This window comes from Vicugna pacos, chromosome 7 (assembly GCF_048564905.1).
Source record: "Vicugna pacos chromosome 7, VicPac4, whole genome shotgun sequence".
Taxonomy (NCBI): Eukaryota; Metazoa; Chordata; class Mammalia; order Artiodactyla; family Camelidae; genus Vicugna; species Vicugna pacos.
This window is the reverse complement of record NC_132993.1, coordinates 28,679,793-28,701,161: the sequence shown is the minus strand read 5'-3', so window position 1 is coordinate 28,701,161 and position 21,369 is coordinate 28,679,793. Positions and strand designations below refer to the sequence as shown.

General features: G+C 39.7%; 1 protein-coding gene across 2 annotated transcripts in view; it reads right to left on the bottom strand.

Annotated features, from left to right (window-relative positions):
* CTTNBP2 (cortactin binding protein 2) overlaps positions 1 to 4,086 on the bottom strand; it is a 142,694-nt gene extending 138,608 nt beyond the window's left edge. Inside the window, exon 1 of one of the 2 annotated variants that reach the window (XM_072964604.1) lies at positions 3,840 to 4,086. In XM_072964604.1, coding sequence (XP_072820705.1) covers positions 3,840 to 3,929 — 90 coding nt within the window. In that variant the 5' untranslated portion in view covers positions 3,930 to 4,086. The remainder of the gene's footprint in view (positions 1 to 3,839) is intronic. The other variant, XM_072964605.1, reaches the window with a different exon arrangement.
* Between the last annotated feature and the right edge of the window lie 17,283 nt (positions 4,087 to 21,369).

Here is a 21,369-nt window from a genome sequence, read left to right as displayed (position 1 = left end):
CAACCAGGAATCAAATGAAGTAAAAGTTCCAATTAGCCGATTAACTTAAGGATTATAACACAGCTTCTTGGTGAGTGCTCATTTTCCTCATTTAGTAAATATTGGTGGAACATTCACTATGTGCCTGGAACTGTGCTACGAAACTTTTCCTTTAACAAACAAAAACCACACTGCTCTTCTTGAAAGAGGCGGCTGCTCCCACCAGCCAGAGCCTTGCTGTCCATACAATCAGTGGCAGATAATCTGTAAACGGCTAAGTACGAAGCCTGTGAAACATTTTCTCACCTCATCAAGTTATGCGAAACACAAGAGGATAAAACCAACTGGCAATCTAGCCTAGGCATGGATTCAATCACAGAAGAGGACAAATATTTTTCTCTAAACAAAATTGTTCCTGGGAGCAGCATAGTAACAACGATAGCAACAACAATAAAGTCCAAAAATAGGTGCAGACAGAAATATATAACCAGTTAAGATTTTAAAAAAGGAAACAGGGAAGAGCATCATGTAGAAATCAGTTATATTCTAATCTTGAGAATATTTTAGTCTATTTCCTCAACTTCTAAGCCATTTCGCTAGGGCACAGAGTTGAGTTGGAAACCTCAATGCTCTTCTTTGAAAGCCCCTCACATGTGCCCCAGGCCACCTCTCCAGGATTCCTAGGAAACAGCCACTTTTGCACACAGCTACCAGCAGTCTCCCTGCCCAAGTCCTCCATCTGCCTGTGGAATGTTTCTAGATCTTTCCACTAGGAACTTTCCCCATGACTCTTCTTCCCCCTACTCCTCATGCAAAATTTTTGTGCCTCTCCTAACACCATGGTCTTTGATTTGATTTCCTGGTGTATGTGAGTTTCCACCACTGGAGCATGTTACTTTAGGACAGCAAAGATGTTTCTCATGACACCTCCATCTCAGTTTGTGTCTGGTAATGTGCGTTAGATCTCAAATATTTCTTACCTAAATAATTCTGTAAAACTTTCAATATTCTATAGCTGCCATGTAACTAATTTTTAAAAAGAAAGCTCGGCAAAATTGGCTAAGAAGTCTCTTTTTATTGCATTTATGTTCAATACTAGTCACCTGGAAACAAATTTAAGATGCCAGCTATTCATTTGTTTAACATTACCGTTGTCCATTTTAAACAAAGTCACTGTCCAAGTTTTTTCTCGTCACTATCACCATGGCAACAAAATTTATATCTACTTTTGACAAGAATGTTGGTCAACTTTCCAAACATAGCTCTAAAAAGATCTACATTTTCCTTTCACTCTTAATTCTTTGGTGACAATAAAAAGATTTCTGTTTTCCATACTGCTTTATCTATTAGGAGTTATTTCAGAGTAGAAATAGCAATATAGTCTATAAGAATCATCACATTTGGCTAAGGTGTTGAAAATAACCCAGGTCTCGGGCATGGTCCACAGCAAAGACTATTAATATGATCCTACTAAACAAAGTAGCTGTTACCTAGCCTTACACTTGGATGCTTTCAGGATTTAAACAGCTAAGAACAAGAATCACAAACTAATTTTAAAACACTCCACTGAAAATCATATTAAGCCGAAAATTGTAAATTAAAACTGTCTCTAAGCAACAATATAAATAGTCAAAACTTTGTGAAAACACTTTCAAAAATAGCCTAACACTTCAGGTCTCCACCGTCTCATTAATACCAAATACACATATAAAAATGCACAATATGTAAACCAACTTGAAATGAGATACATCTCTAAAATTCAAATAAGAATCATCCACTAAAAAAATTTAAGTCCTCAGTTGCCATAAACCCAAAACTCAAACACGTTTTTGAATTTTAATTATTAGATTTGAGGCAGTTACAATGACATATTCTTCAACCTAGCTTTCCTTTAATTAAAAAAATGAGCCTACAGGCCAATTGGCTGATATGGGCGGACCATATTTTATTAAGTGAAAAGTAAAATGCTCAGCTTACTGTGTAAAAAGCCATCATTAAAATTTTACTAAAATGTCAAACATTTTGAAAAAATATTAGATTAAGATTCTTACTGCATCTCCTCAGAATCCTAAGAGTCCACGGAAATAACAAAGGAGTTTCACTTTCAGAGATTTTCCATGGCTATTCGAATCAGCTGGGTGAAATGATCAAACCTCTACCTAGAAGCAGTGAAAATCAGATTCCTGAAAATTTTAAACAGCAGAAAGGGAACACTGACCTTATTAACACAAAAATCTACCTAGCATCTAAGGCTCTGTTTATAATTCAATCAAATAAAACTACAGACCAGCTACAGGCTATAACTCAGATGTGTGTTTGGGTAATTGTTAGGTGATTAAAATACTGAGGGTAGTAGAAAGAAATCCATTTCCAGTCAATTAAGCAAACAAATTCAACCTTCCTGGGAAACAAGAAACACATCCCTCTTTTTCTTCTCACCCCCCTCCCCTCACCATCTCTTGGGGATGAATGCACCCAATCATAACAACTTCTCGAGAGGTTTGTTGTCTTAATAGCTAGCTTCCTTACTGTACCTTACACAGGGGATCTGATTTACTGCATTACAAGTAGGCTGGTTTTATTTTAAATCTTAAGATCACATTTTTTACATAAAGAATAAAACATCAATTTTCCTAAAAGTTTCTAATCAAAACTTGCCAATTTCACAAGTGGAAATCAGCAGCCCTCCACCTCCGTGTATCCTTCTCTTCTTGGTTCTCTTTTCCTTTCCAGGCTCAGCTCCTCTCCTGCCCAAGTTGCTTTCCTCCACATTTCTCCTCTCCCTCTTCAGAAAGCCCTACCTTTAAGCAGCGAGGAAGTTAAAACTGCCCTGACTACTCACACCTGGCCCTGCCTTCAGCTGCTGCTTCACCGACTCTGCTGAGATCATGGGTGGGAAGAACCGAGGGGCGTCTACGCTCGGCTCACTCCATCCCACCCCGAACCTCCAGCAGCAGCAGCCAGATCGCGCCAAGGGTGGGAGGCGCTCCCAGAGCTGCCTTTCTTTGCAGATCCTTGCAGCTCCTGCCAAGCTGCTTCCCAAACCCCAAGAACGTTTCCACCCAGGAAATGTGGGTCCAGTCTTCCTCCAAGGCAGGGGCTGGAAACCACCATTGAGCCTCTGTGCTCGGGGATATTCTGGGGGTCAAAGTAGAGACCAGTGATTGATGGAAGCTCATTTGGCTTCTAGACCCCAGCGAAGGAGAACAATGTGTTGATACCTGCTGCTGAACCCCCACCTAACCCGGGCACCGTTTCGGGAAGAAGGAGGACATCTCCCCCGCCCCAACAGCAACCCCCGTCGCCAGGTGATGGGGCAGCAGGCTGCTAGGACCCAAAGCGCCGGTGCTCAGCGGCAGCAGCGCCCACAGCTGGTCTAGGGGCCTCTCCCAAGGGACGTTAGGCACACACGCGCACACACACACACAAACAAAATGGGCATCCCCACACCTGCTCGGCACTGACCCGCCAACCCACGCTGCTTTCCGGGTCCACTGAGAGATGCCAGGCACCCCTGAGACACGCGCCCACAACCTTGCGCACAGCGAGAGGCGAACAATAGGGGGTCAAGTTCGCCAGAAAATACACCCAGCCTTGGCCAAACCCCACCGCAGCGGAGGGAGTGGGTGCAAGGCACGCAAGGGACCGACGGATCACGGCTGCCTCTCGCGGGGCTCGGAAAGGACAGGAGGTATTCCCCAGCCCTGGCGGCCGCCTCACCCCACTCCCCCTGGCCTCCCGGGATGAGGTACCTCGAGGAGGGAGCACCCCAAGGAGAGGACACCCGGAAGAGCCCGGGCTTGCAGAGCGTCCCAGGGACGCCCACCCCCGGGCCCCGCGCCCCGCGCCCACCCTTGGACCTCAGTTACCGCCGCCTCCGCCGGGGCCCCCGCCGCGTCCTCCGGGGCGCGGGACAAGTCGGGCTCGCAGCTCGCGCCGTCCGTCGCCATCTTCCTGCTCTAGCGGATCCGAATGCGAGCTCGGAGCGGTGGCTCCCAGTTCAGCCCTTTCGGCGCGGGCGGCGCTTAACCCGCGGCGGTCCGGAGACGCGGGCTCTCGCAGCCCGGCCGCCGCCGCCGCCGCCGCAGCCGCGCTCCCTCCGCCCCCTCGCCGCCGCCCCCGCCGCCTTAACCCGCTGCGCGCCGGCGCGCCGCCCGCCGCCTCCTGGTCCCCGCCCCGCCGCGCGCCCCGCGCCGGGCTCCCAGCTCTCATCCGGCTCCTCGAGGTATGAGAAATGGGCACGTGCCCAGGCCAGGTGGAGACGCGGCGCGCAGATGGAGAAATCAAAGTCCTAGGGCGAGGAGAAGGAAAGAAAGAGTCCAAGAGCTCGTGCGCCCAGCAGGGCCCCCACCTAGCCGGCGGCTCACAGACGGGCCGAATTAAATGTCAGGCCGCCTGAATCCCAATCCTCTGTTACATCAAGGGAAGTCCTTCACTTCAGCCGCCTCGAGCCCACCGCTAGAAATCATATAAGGCATCCTTTTCTTTTTTTCTTTTTCTTTCTTTCTTTTTTCTTTTTTCTTTTTTTTTTTTTTTGCAAAACTGCCGCCAGGGCATTTTTACTCTCCTCGTGTATGTGCCTGCGTTTGATTTCTCCTCCAAAAACCATCAACTTCCAGATCAAAATGTGTACTGCTACCCTTTATTACGTTGACACCCAGCCCCTCGGCCATACCTTTTCTACACTATCTCTTTTTCAATAAAGGTGAAGCAGGGCCCCTTTTTTGTTCTTTACCCCAAATACGAGTGATTTTGTGAAGGGCTAACCAAGAAATATTAGGTGTTATTATTTGTAAAAGAAAGTGCTCTGCTTTTAAGAGAATTTGTAAGAATTACTCCCATGTGATGGGGACACACACACAAACAAAACTAAAACTTTCCTAAAAAATATATGGGAATTATAAGCCTCTGAAGATATTTCAGGAGATGGGGGAGTTAGGCCCAAGCTCTTACTTTTCCCTTCCCAAATCTGATTCATTTCCTACCCTTTCCTGCCAATTCCTAGGACGTGAAAATCTATCACCTTATCAAGCCCATATGGTACAGGCCCTCCCAAATCATCAGATCCCAAAAATGTGTTGAAAGCACAAAATCAAATGGAAGCATTCAAACTGTGTCTCAAAGAAGTAAAACAAACCACAACCAAATCCTGGACTTGAAATTCTGTAATATGAAATGTTCAGTCCAAGGGTTACAGATCAAAGTTCATTTTAAACAATGGCAGACTCCTAATGAAAGGTTTTTGGTAATTTAACTGCTTCACTTTCCAAATTGAATCTAAATATGACACAAAACAGGACAGAGAAAAATCTTTTCTGCAAAGGACCTGAAAAGGGGTGATTGATAAATTGCAAAATGTTCCCTCCCAGAAGAGGTCTACATCAAGAAAGGACTTACACCTGGAACCCTTGGGTTAAGGGTCAAAGGTTCAGAAATCACCTCTAGGGTATCCTGTAAGCAACAGTGCTCATTTATTTATTTTCTTTGACTTTACTCTGATAGCTACTCCCTCTCTTAGCCCTTTGGTTTCCATCCAGTGGAAGTCATACCACTTTCTTTTACCAAATATTCTCTCTGAAACTGCTCAATATTGAAATAACTAGACTCACAAGATAAAAGAAAAGCATTTGACAGTAAAACTTAGATGCTGAGCTGATGGTAAAAATTTTAAGTTGGAACCAAAAGCATTCCTTGTTCTTTTCAAAATGCATTTTCACGTCACAAGATAATACAAAAATGTACTGATACTGACAAAATGTACTTGATACTGATGTTGAATTACTACCCAAGAAATTGGCCAGAAAAAAATAAAAGAATAAAATAAGAAACTTCACTTGGGAGTTAAGAACTAGGAATATGACATGATAATATTTCTAGAAAGAAAATCCCATTTATTTTTTACATGCAGTTCAGTTTTTTTAAAAAATCATTATTGGGAAGAAATAGCTTCTATTGGTCTAAACAAAATTAAAGCAGAATCACATCACAAAGGAATCAGTCTCTGAGTGGTTTCTTCCCTTTCACTTTTTTTTTATTTTTAATGAAAAAAAAGATTAAAAAAAAAATCACAGGACAGCACATTTTTCTAACTGCCAAAATCCAGGGCTTCAGAACAAAAATTAACAGCATTTTGTCTCTACCTTAAAGCTGCCACTGACCACTACTGAGAGCTGAAGGAATGTCCCACCTATAGTTGTCGCACACCAAGAGTCTACTCCCTCAGCAGTTGCCTGGACCTGGGCTGCTTCTCTACCAGATTGATACTTGCTGGTTTAAACTCTCTCCTGAGAATTAGCCTCTGTTGAGATTGCAGATTAACTCTTTCTGAAAGACTTTCTTTGCACAAAGACAGGCTCTATTAGAGTCAAGCCAAATAGATCTGAAAGGGTAGTGACTTGATGGCCCTAGAAATTAAATCTTTTAAAGCTCCATTAAACAGTAAGTAAGTAAATAAATAAATAAATAAATGACAGAAAGTCAGACAGACAGACAGACAGACACCCTTGGGCTAGAGTGAAAATTTCTGGAAGGCAGGGGAAAAGAAGAGAGATGGAAGTATAAACAGGAAGAAATGAGTATATGTGTATGTGTGTATATATATATATATATAAAAAACAAAATCAATCATGATTTTTTAGCAGTAAATTTCTTTCATCATTAAAATGGAAGGAGAGACACAATATTTTACAAACAGAAAACCACTGGCTACATTGTCTTCTCCTTTGAACATAAGGGATGACCCACTGACAAATGAATTTAGACAAATTGTTCTTTGAATCTTGGAAGAGACATGTTTTTGCTGAGCCATAGCACACTCTTCAAGATTCTCTTTTGAGACCAATGAAATGGGTTTTTGCAGCTAGGAATGCAGACTGCTTGGGGAGCCCAGTGGTTTTCTGCTTAAACCATGATCTTGACCTCACCGGCCACATCCTCCAACCCACTAAACCAAAAACCCAGAGAGTTATACATAATGATGCAATGGGATGCTTCCTTCCATGTGAAAAGATAAAGGAATATACACATATCCTAAAACAGCTTCCCTCGTGGAATAAGAGAATTCTTTATTTCTGTCAATGACAACATTTATGTTAACTCCAAAGAGCAAACCATATGTTGTCATGTCTTAGTATTGCCAAATGACAAAATTACTGAGGAGCAAACCATTTCTGACTCCATCCACAAGGCTATAGTTATACAATTTATATACTCCAGACCATGCTTATCCCTGTCTACACCGCAGTGACCGACCTGGGAAGCCCCAAATCTTGACATCAGGAACTCTAACAAAAGAGCACAGAGTGTAGACTTTGAGTGCCCTGGATCTATCACATGTTTTTGAAACCAAGACATTGCCAGAAATGAGTTTTCATATGACCTAATGACATTCCCTCATAGTCAACTTGTCATTATCTACATGTGCTTAGGCTCTTTGTGGATTTCACTCAGTAAATTTAATCCTAATCTAGTTAGCCACTCTTGTCAACAACCTATGGTTTTGGTAGGTCTGCTTCACCAACTGCAGTTGGTGTGTGCCAAGGGAATGCAAGCTAATTTTACCAAACTAAAGCAAAACATAATTAGGAAATTAAATTTGCTAGGTAGAAAGCAAGCCAAAGCTAAACATAAATATATCATCATACTCACTCCCAGCCGTTTTTAACATCACCTCTAGCTGGGAACTACATTTGGTCATTCAGTGCTAAAGGAATGTGCAAATATAAAATTTTGTTGAAGAATTAAAGGTTCAGTAAGAACATTTTTCCCCAGTTTGGTCACTCTAAGAACAGAACCTGGGGCTAATACAGAACAATGAAGCAGTAAGGGTTCAGTCCTCCTTAATGTTTTTAAAATCTTAAACTATTACTTGTTGGTTGGACTCTTATCTGCAGAAGTCATTTACAAGAGTAAGTTTTAGCGCAGAAGGATGTTTTAGTGCAAAACCATTATGGAAAAACAATTTTAACAAAGGAATCTAGCCCATTGCTGCCCCTCATCCACCTGAATTGGAAATGGATCTGAATATTTCTGTTTCTTCAGCCTCTTTAACAACCCCACAAGCCTGCAGTACGTAGTTACTAGGCAACCACTAAAGCAGGGGTGTTTATAACATTAGGCATTAATTATAGAGAGCTTTCTTTTTCTTAGAAAGTTTAAAAACTATATAAATAGGTTGTGAGAGCAAACCCTTTTCTCCTCTGATGAGGAGTGTGGAGCTAGTTATAAAATCAAAGAGGAGATTTTCTTTTCACTATGGGGTATGTATTGTTCAATTCAAAAGGAAATGTAGTATTTGAAGAATTAATAAGGAAACTAAAGATGATGCCCTTAAATTTTAATAACTAGGCAGATGGCATTTTTGACTGACTCAGTGATGATTTACTTACGATACAAAATGCAGGAAAAAAGCCATAAATGTATAGTACCCCAATGTAAAGTTAGAATAAACTGATACATCCGCATTTCCCAGACAATTATAATCATTAGCCATACACCAAGTTAATGGAGTTTCAAATACCTTTGAAACTTTTGAGACATAAATTCTACCTTATACTGCCCCAAATCTCACTTGAAGACACTAGTTTTTTGGTCTACATTTTTTGACTGATGAAAATCATTTAGGCTTATTTGAAATTGTCTAGAAATGTGATGTCATTATTTGTAAAGAAATACTATAAATATATAGAGCAGAAGTTATTCAATTAACCAATAAATACAAAATAAAATTCAATTCATAACATGAATAAAACAATGTCATGGCTAGACTGGAAGGCTTAGTTATGTTTATGATTCAAGAATTGAATGAAAAAAAAGCATTGGTATTGCTATTCTCATTCTAGGGAAGGTGAAATCACTTGTGGAATAATAAAGAAAAATACTTCTGACAAATCACTATTAAGGTTTAAGTAGTCTGAAATTTTATTCTGACAATTAAAGAAACATTTAAGCATGGAAGCAGTTTTATGCTAGCAATACAATATTTTTTTCCTTATGTAAAATAGAAACAGCCACCTATTGACTATTCCTATCAGAGTCAACATTCCCTTATCCTTATGTCATCACTTAATTCTCATGATTTATCGCTTTGAGCATTAATATCATCTTTGTTAAGAATCAATTCATTCGAGATATGTTTTATTACTATTCGTCCTCCCCTCAGAATCTAGTAAGGATCTCACTTTTTCAGCTTTCAGCCTCTAACTCTTGACCATTGATTCTCCAAAAGGCATGTTGCCATCAGGTCACAAGACACGTTTGCTTGACACTTTCTGATGGGATCAGCCCTCCACCCTCACCCAGCATGGCCATAGATACCCATCAGAACAGTGGTGGGGAACCCAGTTCCAAGAATTTAAAATATGAGGTGGTAGCAGGGAAGTGTTGAACTGAATCTGCTCAAAAGCTTGAGTGGTGGGTAAAGACCCCCTATTACAAATACCACATTGTATGGTTCTATTTCCTCTAAGGAATCATTTTTAGAGCCATAGAAGCCAACAAAAATGGAATCATAGATTCAAACATCAGAGGTAAAGCAATAAAGCTGCTAAAAGGAAAATATTTTTGTGAACTTGTAAAACAGAACGTAAGTCCTTACTTTTAATGCAATCCAATGTATCAGTCTTTTTTTCCTATGGTTTAGTGCTTTGTGTCCTGTTTATTAAATCTTTGCTCAGCTCCTTCCCCTCCCAGATGCTGTTTCCTCCTGGAGTCTCATCCTGCACATGCCCCACTTAGAATTCAGCCTAAAATGTGAGAGGAAATTATATACAGATATTTTGGATTCTTTCTCTTAGGTTTATTCCTCTCTGGGGCTTTGTCCTTCAAATCCCAGACACTTTGGCAACTCACAAACTTGACCTCTGCGTCCTTAGCCCAATAATACTCATCCTTATTCCCCATCTGACCCCCACCCCATTCCTAGCCCTTCACTCAAGAATCATTGCTTCTCAAGTTCTGCCTGCAGTCACTACTTGCCAATGCCTTCTAACCGTTGTTTTATATATGTTGTTTTACTTTTTTTAACTTTCAGTAGGAGGTACTGAATGCTAGTACTCTGTTGTGACTCAAACTGAAAACCACATGTACATACTTTCAGAGGGAGTGTTCATAATTAACAAAACTTCCTAATATTTCCTTGTCTAATTAGATCAATCTAGGACTGTATTATTTGTTTTCTCATTGTAGGAACGGGGGTGAACACTGCTTAGACTCTCCAGTCACCACTGACAAGCAGAATCCAGGCACTGATCTACCTCATCTACAGTCAGATGTGAAAACCACATTGGCAACAAAGGACGACGCTGCAGCAGTACTAATACCATGCCGTGTAAACTCTATTGCCACTCTTAAAAATGGAGCAATGCTCCTTTTATTTCTAAGGAGTAGCATGCCTGCATGAATTTCAGAAAATAAGAGAAAAATTAGAGATTGAAAGGAAGAGCAGAGGAAGAATTACGTGGGGGTGGGGCTTCAGTTTCCATCAGTTAGGAAGACTGATAGCAAGTGGATGTCTTTCAAAGAACACAGGCATCTCAAATGTGAAAGTTCTGGTACTTTCTAAGAACCTCTGGCAGAGTTTCTAGAGATCAAATTCAAATGAAGTTTGGTGGGCCTGTAAGAACAATAACTCCAAGTCTGTAGTACCTAACACTGAGTCCAACACATGACAAGCAGTCAGTGGTATTTAATCAAATTAATTCAATGGAACCATTGGGTGGGTAGATGGAAAGACAGATGATGAATAAATGGGTGAAGTAAATATTATTGTTTCCTTACTTTTTCATGTCCTTGGCCTCTTTGGTGTTGTGGTGAAACTTACGGATTCCTTCTCAGAAAAAACTTTTAAATGCATAAAACAAAACATTAGATCATAAAGAAAAATCCGTTATATCCTAATCCAGTGATCAAAATTCTGCATATAAAAAAACAAATTTGGAATGCAGTAAGTAATAGATAAGCTTCTTTCTTCCATAGCAAATAAGATAATATAGTAGCAGGCCCATAATTAATGTAATTTTGAAGTTTCCATGAATGTAAATAACACTTTGAAAACTCTGCAACAATTTTACGTACTGAGCTTTTAAAGTATCTGTGATTTCTGTTGTGACAAAGTCAAAGGCATGGCCAGGTCTCTTGTGGCCTGTTGCCTAAATTCATAACTGAAGTAAATACTATCAGTGAGAGATTAGTGAACATGAAAATACAAATATTTATTTTTATGGACTTCCTGTGGAATTCTACCCATGAACACTATGGTTTAATAAGCTCACTTTACAGATATTAGGCAGAGTTCATATGTCTTAAAATGAAAATTTCTGCCCAATTTGAGACATTTAATGAGATATTTGGGATGGGGAGATTAAAATTTAGACATGATAAGCCAAATAGGGTATTCTAAAGAGAGAAATTAAAGATTCCCAAATGTCCCCACTGCCCAAAACAAAACAAAACAACTCAGGTCACATACTGTAGAGTAGTGGTTAAGTGCAGGGTTACATGATTAAGAACCTCTCTGTAGCTGTATGACCTTGGGCAAAGGCTTCCCTCAGTCATCTCACTAGTTAAGTGGCAGTCATAATGGATCTTGCCTCTACAGGGTGACTGAGAAGACTAAATCAATTAATTCATTTAAAGCACTTAAAACAGTGTCCGGCCCCCAGTAAACTCCTAGTAAGTTTCTACTCATTACTGTTTTCATGTTCTGCATATAACCATCACAGGATGAAGAGTCATCCTAATATACACAGAATTTCAGAAAGAAATAAATTATTGAATTTAATAAAATGATTCTGTAACTACACAACAGTCCTAACAAGGCTATTTGTATAAATTTTTTTCTTTTTCTTTTTGAAATACAGTTACAAGGTGTCTATTTCTGATGTACAGCATATTGTTTCAGTCATGCATATACATCCATGTATTTGTTTTCATATTTTTTCATTAAAGGTTACTACAAGATATTAAATATAGTTCTCTGTGCTATACAGAAGAAATTTGCTTTAATCTATTTTTATATATAGTAGTTAATATTTACAAATCTCGAACTCCCAATTTATCCCTTCCCATCCTCTTTCCCCCTGGTAACCATAAGATTGTTTTCTATGTCTGCAAGTCTGTATAAAGTTTTACTTTTAAACCAAATATTCTAAGATTTTAGGTTAAATAGTAAAAATTCTCCGTAAGTGCTTGCAAAAGTCAATAAGTAATTGTGGGTGGGTCTTGTAAGTCAGTTTTGGCCAAATTGATTATTGCTACATTTACAGCATGTCTCTCTTGTCCAATGAAGAAATGTTTTAATTAAATACTACATAGTAATGGTTCAAGAATAATCCTAAGGGGTTATGTAGAGCAGGGGTTGAAAAAACTGATCAAGTACAGGCCATTAGACCCAAACCAGCCAAATCCAAGCCAATGAGCTAAATCCAGTAAGTAGACATGTTTTGTTTGATGCATGCAATGTTTTCTTTTTTGAAAAAGGAATAAATGCCAACACTTAAAAATTGGGGTATTTTAGGTGCTTCCTGGGAATTGTGGTCAAGATAGTGGAGTAGTAGGACCATAAGCTCACCTCCTCTCATGATCACAACAAAACTACCACTGACTGCTAAACAACCATTGATTAAAAAAAAGACTGGAATCTACCAAAGAAAGATCTTCTTCAACTGGAAAGAGAAAGAGGGAAGCACAGAGGGATGATAAACAAGTTTACACTGTATAGCACAGGGGACTATATTCAGTATTTTATAGTAACCTATAATGAAAAAGAATATGAAAAGGAATGTATGTTCATATATGTGTGATTGAAACATTAAGCTATAGAATTGATACAACATTGTAAACTGACTATACGTCAATTTAGAAAAGAAAGGAAAAAACAAGAAAAAAATCAGGGAATTTTATTTAAAAATTCAGCTTTCCAAACTCTCAAAAAATCAGAGGCTATGACACTGCTGGGCTCACACTGAATTTCTTTGAGCCTGAGGCGTACCCTCTCCAGCTGTCTAGAATCACTTCCTACCCTCTCTTATTTTACTTTAGTTGCTTTGTACTACTTCCTTTACATTACCTGCTTGTCTTCTATAGAGTTTTAACTTCATAGTCTTTCATGCAAGATACTGTACTTTATGGATTCCAATAAGATTTTATGCATTTTATTTATTGCAATGAAAAGGGTGAAGGAAACTTGGACTTAAAAGCATCTTTAAGACCTGGTGATGCAAGTATCTTGGCATCCACCATGAAAATGCACGCTAGCAATTCATAAATCCTCTGAAAAAGGCCAGTATGAGCAACTGTTATGGGCTGAATTAAGTCCTCCTCAAAATCCATTTCTTAAAGTCCTAACCAACCCCCTAGTATCTCAGTGACTATTTGGGAAAAGTCTTTATAGAGGTAATTAAGGTAAAACGAGGTCAACAGGGTGGGCTCTACTCCAATACGACTCGTGTCCTTATGAGAAGAGATTAGGACAAAAACACAGAGGGAAGACCCTCTGTAGGAGCAGAAGAGGCCTTCGAAGAGATCAATCTGCAAACCAAGGAGAAGCTACCTACAAACAACAGAGAAAGGCCTCAGGAGACACTAACCCTGCCAACACCTTGATCTTGGACGTCCAGCCTCCAAAACTGTGCGAAAACAAATTTCTGTTGTTTAAGCCACCCAGTCTGTGGCACTTTGTTACGGCAGCCCTAGCAAACGAACACAGCATCTCTTCTGAATGAAACCATTCTTCCTCTGGTCTCCCACAAGTGACTTTTATATCAACCAGCTCATCTCTAGGGTAAGCTCATATCTCCAGGGTAAGCATGCATCTCCATGGGAAGAAGTTATGGATGGACTTGAAGCAGTGTGGGTGCCTCAGTGCTTCTCAGTCCAAGTGTTCCAACACAGGCTTGTTACCTGCAATCCCAAAGTTTGTCACAAGCAATTTGTCCCTAATAATAGGCACAGTCCTTAAGTTTGCTTGCTTGCTCTTGCTTTCTTTCTTTTTGGTAATAAAAATGAGATCAGATTCAAGGTTATTTCTGTATCATCTCATTCACTTGATTTTTGAGTATGCATTAATGAGATTGACTAACCCACTAAGAATTTCACCAAGCTTGTCAGATGTCTTATTTATGCCTGCAGTGCATCCTATATCCAAACCTTTCCCATGAATGTACCAGGGCTCAAAACTGTCCACACTGCACAACTCCAGGGGGCACCACTCATCCGGTGGTCTATGTAAATGGAAGCCCCATGCTCCACAGAAGCTGTGAAGGCTGAATAAGATCTTAAAACATTGGTTGTAATTTAAAATTCAGGGGAATTGGTATTAGAAGACCTGTTTGACCTGAAGCAAGTGTCTCATCTTCAGGGAATCTCTTTTTGATGCTATAAAATGGGAATAAGCATTTCTATACTTATTTCACCAGCTTATTGTGAGGATTAAATGAGATTAAAATATACCAGTGCCTCAAATGCTGACTAGAGCTACACAAGGATATTAGGACCTTGAGTTAGCCTTCAGCTCTCAGGTTCAAAGATTCTTTCAGTGGGACATCTGCAGCCTCATCATGAAGAAACATAACCAGCCCCTGGTTAGGTCAGACCCTGGTAGAACTTCTGTCCTGTGTACACACATATTTTGAACTCTTCATTGAGGACATGCCTCTGGGTTTAAAGCATTCTCTTTCCCTCATTACTACATTTTTTTAATAAGTGAAATTTCCTCTGTCAGAACACATCAAGATACCATGGTGACAACTGCTATAGAAATGCTAAATTTAGAAAGAAACAAGGTGATTTCAATTCTCTTGCCTCTTACCCATGTTCAACAGCCTAAACCAACCTCTTGCTGGTCAGATGACTGAAAGTGGCCACCTGCCCCAAATATCTTGACCATTCTCTGCCCTACAACCTAAAACTCCCACTTCCCATGGCCTTTCAGAGTTTGTGCATAAAATTAAGTCCCAGCCTTACCTGGGACATAGATAAACTCGGATAACATTTATCGAGTTGTCTTTTTAAATTTTTAAAAATATGTAATTATCCACTTGAATCTAGATCAAAGGTCATTAAGTCAAATGATTACAAGGGCCAGGTATGTAGGACATCTGAATAAAAATGGCCAGGTAGGTCGGACAATATAGAATTAAAGGGACTTGAGCCAGCAGGAACACATGGGCTCTGTCCACCTACAAAGCGGAAAACCTTCCTTGAGTTGAGTCAAGAAACACAAACCCAGTGCTGTCACAGCTTCTAATTTTTCAAGAGAAGGAAGAAATGAAATGTTTATGTGATATTTCCCAATTTTAAAAACATACCTGCAAGTCAAGTCTGGCCATTGCGGCCAGTGTTCTGACTTGATGGGTGCCCTGAATTCAGGAATCATCTCCCTGAGCCTTAAAGTACAGAAACACGGAAGCATGCTACCCATGTGCATCGTGAGTGGCCTCCCCAGGTATCCCCACTGAATAAGCCCCTTTTGGAGGTTTAACAGCTTTACAGTTTAAGCAGCAGACCAGGGATTCACGTGGCGATCACTCAGGGACTGCTTTTTGGAAGACACTGCTGAAGACGGGAAGCTAGAAAGCTACTCACAAGCTAACACCAGTTTTGTGTCCCCTGGGCCTAACACATTGCTGAGCACTGGAAGTTTCAGGAATGAATGAATTCCTCCATCTCTTAGTGCTGTATCATAACACTAGCAGGTGTTTACTAAAAGTTGTATTGATTCATGTTCATCCAGTAGTCTTCAAGTAGCTGGCCAGGCCCCCAAGACACAAGATACTGAGCAAATTCAGGGAAATAAATTTGGATTGGGGCAGGAAAGAATAGCAAGGAAAATTCTTGAATGGAGGCATTTTCTGGGTTGGGCAAGCCTGGGAGAGTGGCCTTCAGTATGTGTCCCCTTAGCATCTAAATAACTCAGAGGCACTGAGAAATATTTAAAGGCATCAAAGTAAATTTTTCTGTTTTACCATGATAGCAAAGTTTGACACACTGGAAAGTAACTAGACCCTGAATCTGTAGCAGTTACCACTTCTTTTCAGGTATCTTCATTTGTCAAAATTATGGTGGCTAATAAAATACATCTATAAATTAAGGACAGATAGTAATAGAAATATCTCAATCAAAATACTATAAATATTGGTACTTTATTTCAAACTCTGGATTTTCCTATCTTAATATCCCTTGAAATTCATTTGGATATATCTCTAATTAGAGTAAATCACAAATTTTCACGTATTAAAAATAGCTATGCAGGAATATGTCCTGCTTCTCAGGAGAGGGGTTGGGAAGTTTCTAACCAATGTTGATTTTGGAACAACACTGTGAAGAATATCTCAAAGGCTTAGATTTTTCCAAATTAATTATTTTGAAGGCCAACGTAGTAAAAACAATAAGAAAAATATGGAATAAAAACAATATGCAGCTATGTTCATCATTTTCTTACTAATTATAAGGCTCTCTGTTCCCCACCTTCTATTTTCTACAGAAACTGGAGTCTCCCTGTTCTCTCTGACTGCTGAGACCCCTTGAAGCTTTCACAGGCAGGGCCTTACCTCATCTCCAATAGCTCTATCCTCTCTGTTACCACATGGAATCTATCTCGTTTTGCCTTGGGAGATTGTTTGATTACTCTAAGTGTTGGCAAACTTTTCTATAAAGTGTTAGGTAGTAAGTATTTTAGGCTTGTGAGCCATACATTGGAGCAACAGCTCAACTCTGCCCCATGCCATGGGAGAGCAGCCACTGCTGTTGGGCCAGAGTTGTCCTGCAAGCCCTATTTTGCTTACCCCATTCTAATAGAAAATTAGGGAATTTTTGCATTATTTGCAATTATATCTTGTCTTCCTAAATAGATTGTAAGTTCCCTGCAGGCAGGAAAGTCTATATCCTGTTTTGCAACACCTGTAGGACTTTGGCCTACAGTGTTTGGATCATTAAATGGGCTTGATCAATGTTCAGTCATTGACTATTGGCTTATTGTTTGATTTCTGTGTGTTGGGGGTGGGGAGAGTCTCAGAAAATGATGGCTTTTTTTTAATGGAAAAGACCTTGGCTGTTATCCGTCCTCTTACTTTATGGAAGGAACCAAGGCCCACATGGATATGTGATTTTAGCCCTAGAGTAGGTTACATGTTATGCTTCAAGCATAAATGCAATTCTAATGATTACAGCCTTCTTTCACCATCCAAATGAAATAAAGAAAGCTCTTACCCCACACAAACCAGGTGCATCTTGTGCCCTCCTTGATACTGCTAAGGCTTTCCTAGAGGGGTTTTCAGTCCCTGTGATGCTCTTCCCTTACTGGCTGCTTTGAATTCTTACCTTTTGACCCTCTTGCCATCAGATCTTCCAATCATGCCATGGTTCTTTTTTTTTGCACAGTGAAGGATCTATTTTTAGAGTTTTCCATCATAAAAAAATTTCACATTTTTAACCTAATGCACCTTTAAATAAATGTAAAAATCCAATTCCCTGCTGATTCAGAAATGCATCCTCCCAACACAGCTGAAAGTCACCAACATCTGTATATTTCCAGCAGCCCATAAGATGGTTAAATTTCAGTTTCAGGAGTTTAAATCATAAAAACAATTGTTTTTCAAAATATGAAATTGCACTGTTTTGCTAAATATGCCTTTTCTTACTACACACATGGCTTGTATCTCCAGAGATTCAATGTCCAAGTCCAAACCCAGAAATCCATGCCTTCCTGGTGAGAATCACTGTGCCTAAAGGAAATGACTACAGCTCCAATTCTGGCAGAAAATACAGGGTAAATGTATGGAGCAACAAGGCTCAGATCTGAGAGAACAGATTATGGTAACATCCTGCTACTTTTGGAGGCATAAGCAAAGCAAGCAGCCAATTTTACACAGTTCATTAGCGGGAAGTAAAGCATCCTTAGCACCCCTACTGACAAAGATTTCATGCTTAAAGTGATCTCAGGGCACGTGCATAATCAAAGACTTACTATATCCAGCAAATAGCTGTAAGGGCTCTGATCTCAAGAAACTGCACCACAGTGCAGATCAGTGGAAACAATAATGGATGAAGGGGTAAAACAAAAGGATGGCCTAGAACAAAGGGTATTCTTTTAACTCTGCCTGGCTAAAGATGGTCATTAAATACTCAGAGGGAATGAAACGGAATAAATATCAATGTCCCACCACATATCATTTATGCTTGTCAAGTAATGTGACCTCGGAATAGAATTTCTCCTTCGACAGTACGAGTTCCCTAATTCTCAACTAATCCTTTTAATAATTCATCAAGGTATTTTAACTTAAGTATCTAAACTGGGGAATAAAACTGGGTAAGAACCTTCGAACTTTTACAGGGTTTACATTATGTCTCCACCTGCTGTTATACGTTATGTTGGATATTTAGCCTACTTTGTATTTTTTAAACCGCAACCAAATCAGTATGCATTGGTTCTGGTATGGCCTTTTATCCAACAGAATCACAATGTGGCAGAGGCAATGCTACGTGTTCTCTAAATCCCACTCAATCCCACAGGAAGACGGCATTTCCCAGCCTGCCAGGTAGTTCCACTGGGCCAAGTGACTAGTTCTGATAATTCAGCCATAAACAGAACTGACACATGTAACTTTCAAACCAAAGTACAGAGAACAGCTATGATCTCTTACTCTTACTCAGGGATCTAGAAGTCAGCAGTTCCACCTGGCGTAGCTACAAGTTGCGTTCTTGCGTTACCACTCGGGTGGCTTGGATGAGGGCTGCCTCAGAGACCTGCTGGGAGTGAGAAAAATGCTCATTGTGTTATAGCCCTAAGATGTGGAAACTCATGTTTTACCACAGCGTCACCTAAGCCTATCCTGACGAATAAGGAAATTGCGGGAAAAAAAAAGGAAGTAATTAATTTGATATTTAAATTATTGGGGAAAATATAAAAATAAAATACAATTAAAAGTTTGAATTGGAAAATATTTTATCAATCCCCAGTATCTCCATTTAAAAAATAAACCTCCCCCTTCAAAAAAATTAATTATTGCAGATATTAACACTATACGTAAAATAGATAAACTAGTTTATACTGTATAGCACAGGGAACTATATTAATATCTTGTAGTAACCTATAATGAAAAAGAATATGAAAAGGAATATATGTATGTATATGTATGACTGAAACATTATGCTGTACACCAGAAATTGATGCAACATTATAAACCAGTTATACTTCAATTAAAAAAAAACAGAAAGAAAATATTTTAAAAGAAATACAGTTTTGCAACATTCTGTGATGCTTATTACCTGTGGATAATGAACTATGTTAGTGAGGAAAATGACCATCCTAGACTGCAAGAAAATTATACAAACAATAAATTTGGAGAACATGAGGGTGAACTTAATGAATCATTACTGTTTAAGGCCTTTTGATTTAAAAAGTTACTGATCCTAGATAAAATTAATTTTATTCATCAGTAAGACTCTAAAAATTACAGAAAATACATAAAACCACTTTTACTGCAAACAGCAGAGTTGATTTTCATATACATTTGTATTAAACAAATTGGACTAACTTGCCTCTGCCCGTCATGGCCTTTCTCCACTTTAAAGATGACTAGTTTCCAATGCTATAGGTCATGGGTTGTCAAACTATGACCTGCAGCCTAAATCTAGCCTGCTACCTGTTTTTATAAACAAACTTTTAGAGGAACACAGCCACAGCCACTCATGTTGTTCTGTCTCTGGCCACTTTCACTCTGCGACAGCCGAACCGAGCAGTGGCATGGAGGCTGTGCGGTCTGCAAAGCCTGAAATCTTCACTCTCTGGCCCTTTATAGAAAAAGTTTGCTGATCACTACACTAAAGACAGGAAAACCACAGCAAAAATGCAAGAACAAACACAAAACTTGGTCCTTTGTGTTCTAGGGGATTCTCCATGGCATTTTTAATTATATGCCATTTTCACCTCAACACTGACTTTAGAACCTATACCTATGATGGACAGAATGTTTGCGTTCCCCTCAGATTCAGATGTTGAAACCCTTGGCCCAATAGGATGGTATTTGGAGGTGGGGCCTTTGGGAGGGAATTGGGTCATGAGGGTGGAGCCCTCATGAATGATATTACTGCTCATAAAATTGTGAGAAGAGGTTGGGGAGCTAGTTAACTCTCTGCCTTGTAAGCACACAGAGATAAAACAGGCATCCATAAATCGGAAAGAGGGCACTCTCCAAGAACCCAACCATGCTCGCTCTCTGATCTTCAGTTTCCATCCTCCAGAACTGTGAGAAGTACATTTCTGTTCTTCATCAGTCACCCAGTCTGTGGTACTTCGTTCTAGCAGCTTGAACTAAGACATGTCATAGGATGGGAAATCACAACACCTGGTCTGTTTATCTCAAATTCTGGATGAGAGTAAAAGGTATTTTAAAGTTTACCATATATAAGGTTCATCTTCAATATATTACTGGGTTGCTTTTAATTCTTCCTCCAAATTATCTTGCACATTTCTATCAGAATAATCTAATTACTGGTAAGATGTCCAATAAATAGTTCTTCTTTATTTCCTCTCCTTTGATAATATTCAGTGGCTTCCTAATGCCCACGGTATCAAACAGACTTTTATGCTCCCCACAATCTTATTTTATTTCACTCCATGAAGTTCTTTCTGTGTCATTCGGATAAAAAATTTTCATTTCTTTCCATATACCATATCAGAGAAAACTGCATTTGCCTGTAAGTGACAAGAAAGCATGACTACACTGGCTTAAATAAGGGTTAATGTTTTCCTCCCATATAATAAGAAACTGGGAGGTGAGAGGCTGCTGGTGTTAACTAAGCAATTCAACAATTTGGGGCTTATATTTCTTGAATTCCTTGGGCTTTTTTCTCATGGTCACAAAACGGCTACTGAAGCACAGTCATCAAATTCATATTCAAGCCAGAAAGAAAAGAGAAAGGGGAAAGGTTAGTGTAAACTATAGTTGTCCCTCTTATCAAGAAAGCAACAACTTTGCCAGAAACTCCCAAGCAGAATTCTATTCACGTGACTTAACATCCAAGACTAAGTCTCAGGGTCACATGACCACCCCTGGCTGCAAAGGAGGCTGGGAGAATATGTAGCTTTTCTAGATTCTGAGTGGAGGCAGGAAAGGACAAAGGGGCTACAAAAGTATGTTGGGGAAGACTTCCAACAGAGTCTGCCATGTATATTCTAAGTCATTGCTTCCTTCATGTTGTGGCACATATTCTTCCCCTACGTACAATACTCCCTCCATCTCTCCTTAATCCAAACTCAACTCGTTTTTTTTTTTTTCTATGTCCAGCTTAACACTTCATCTCCTACATTAGGTATATTCTGAAACTTGTAACCTCTACGATCTCTCCTTTCTCTGAACACATTTTCCACACAGACACATTAAAAAATCTGTT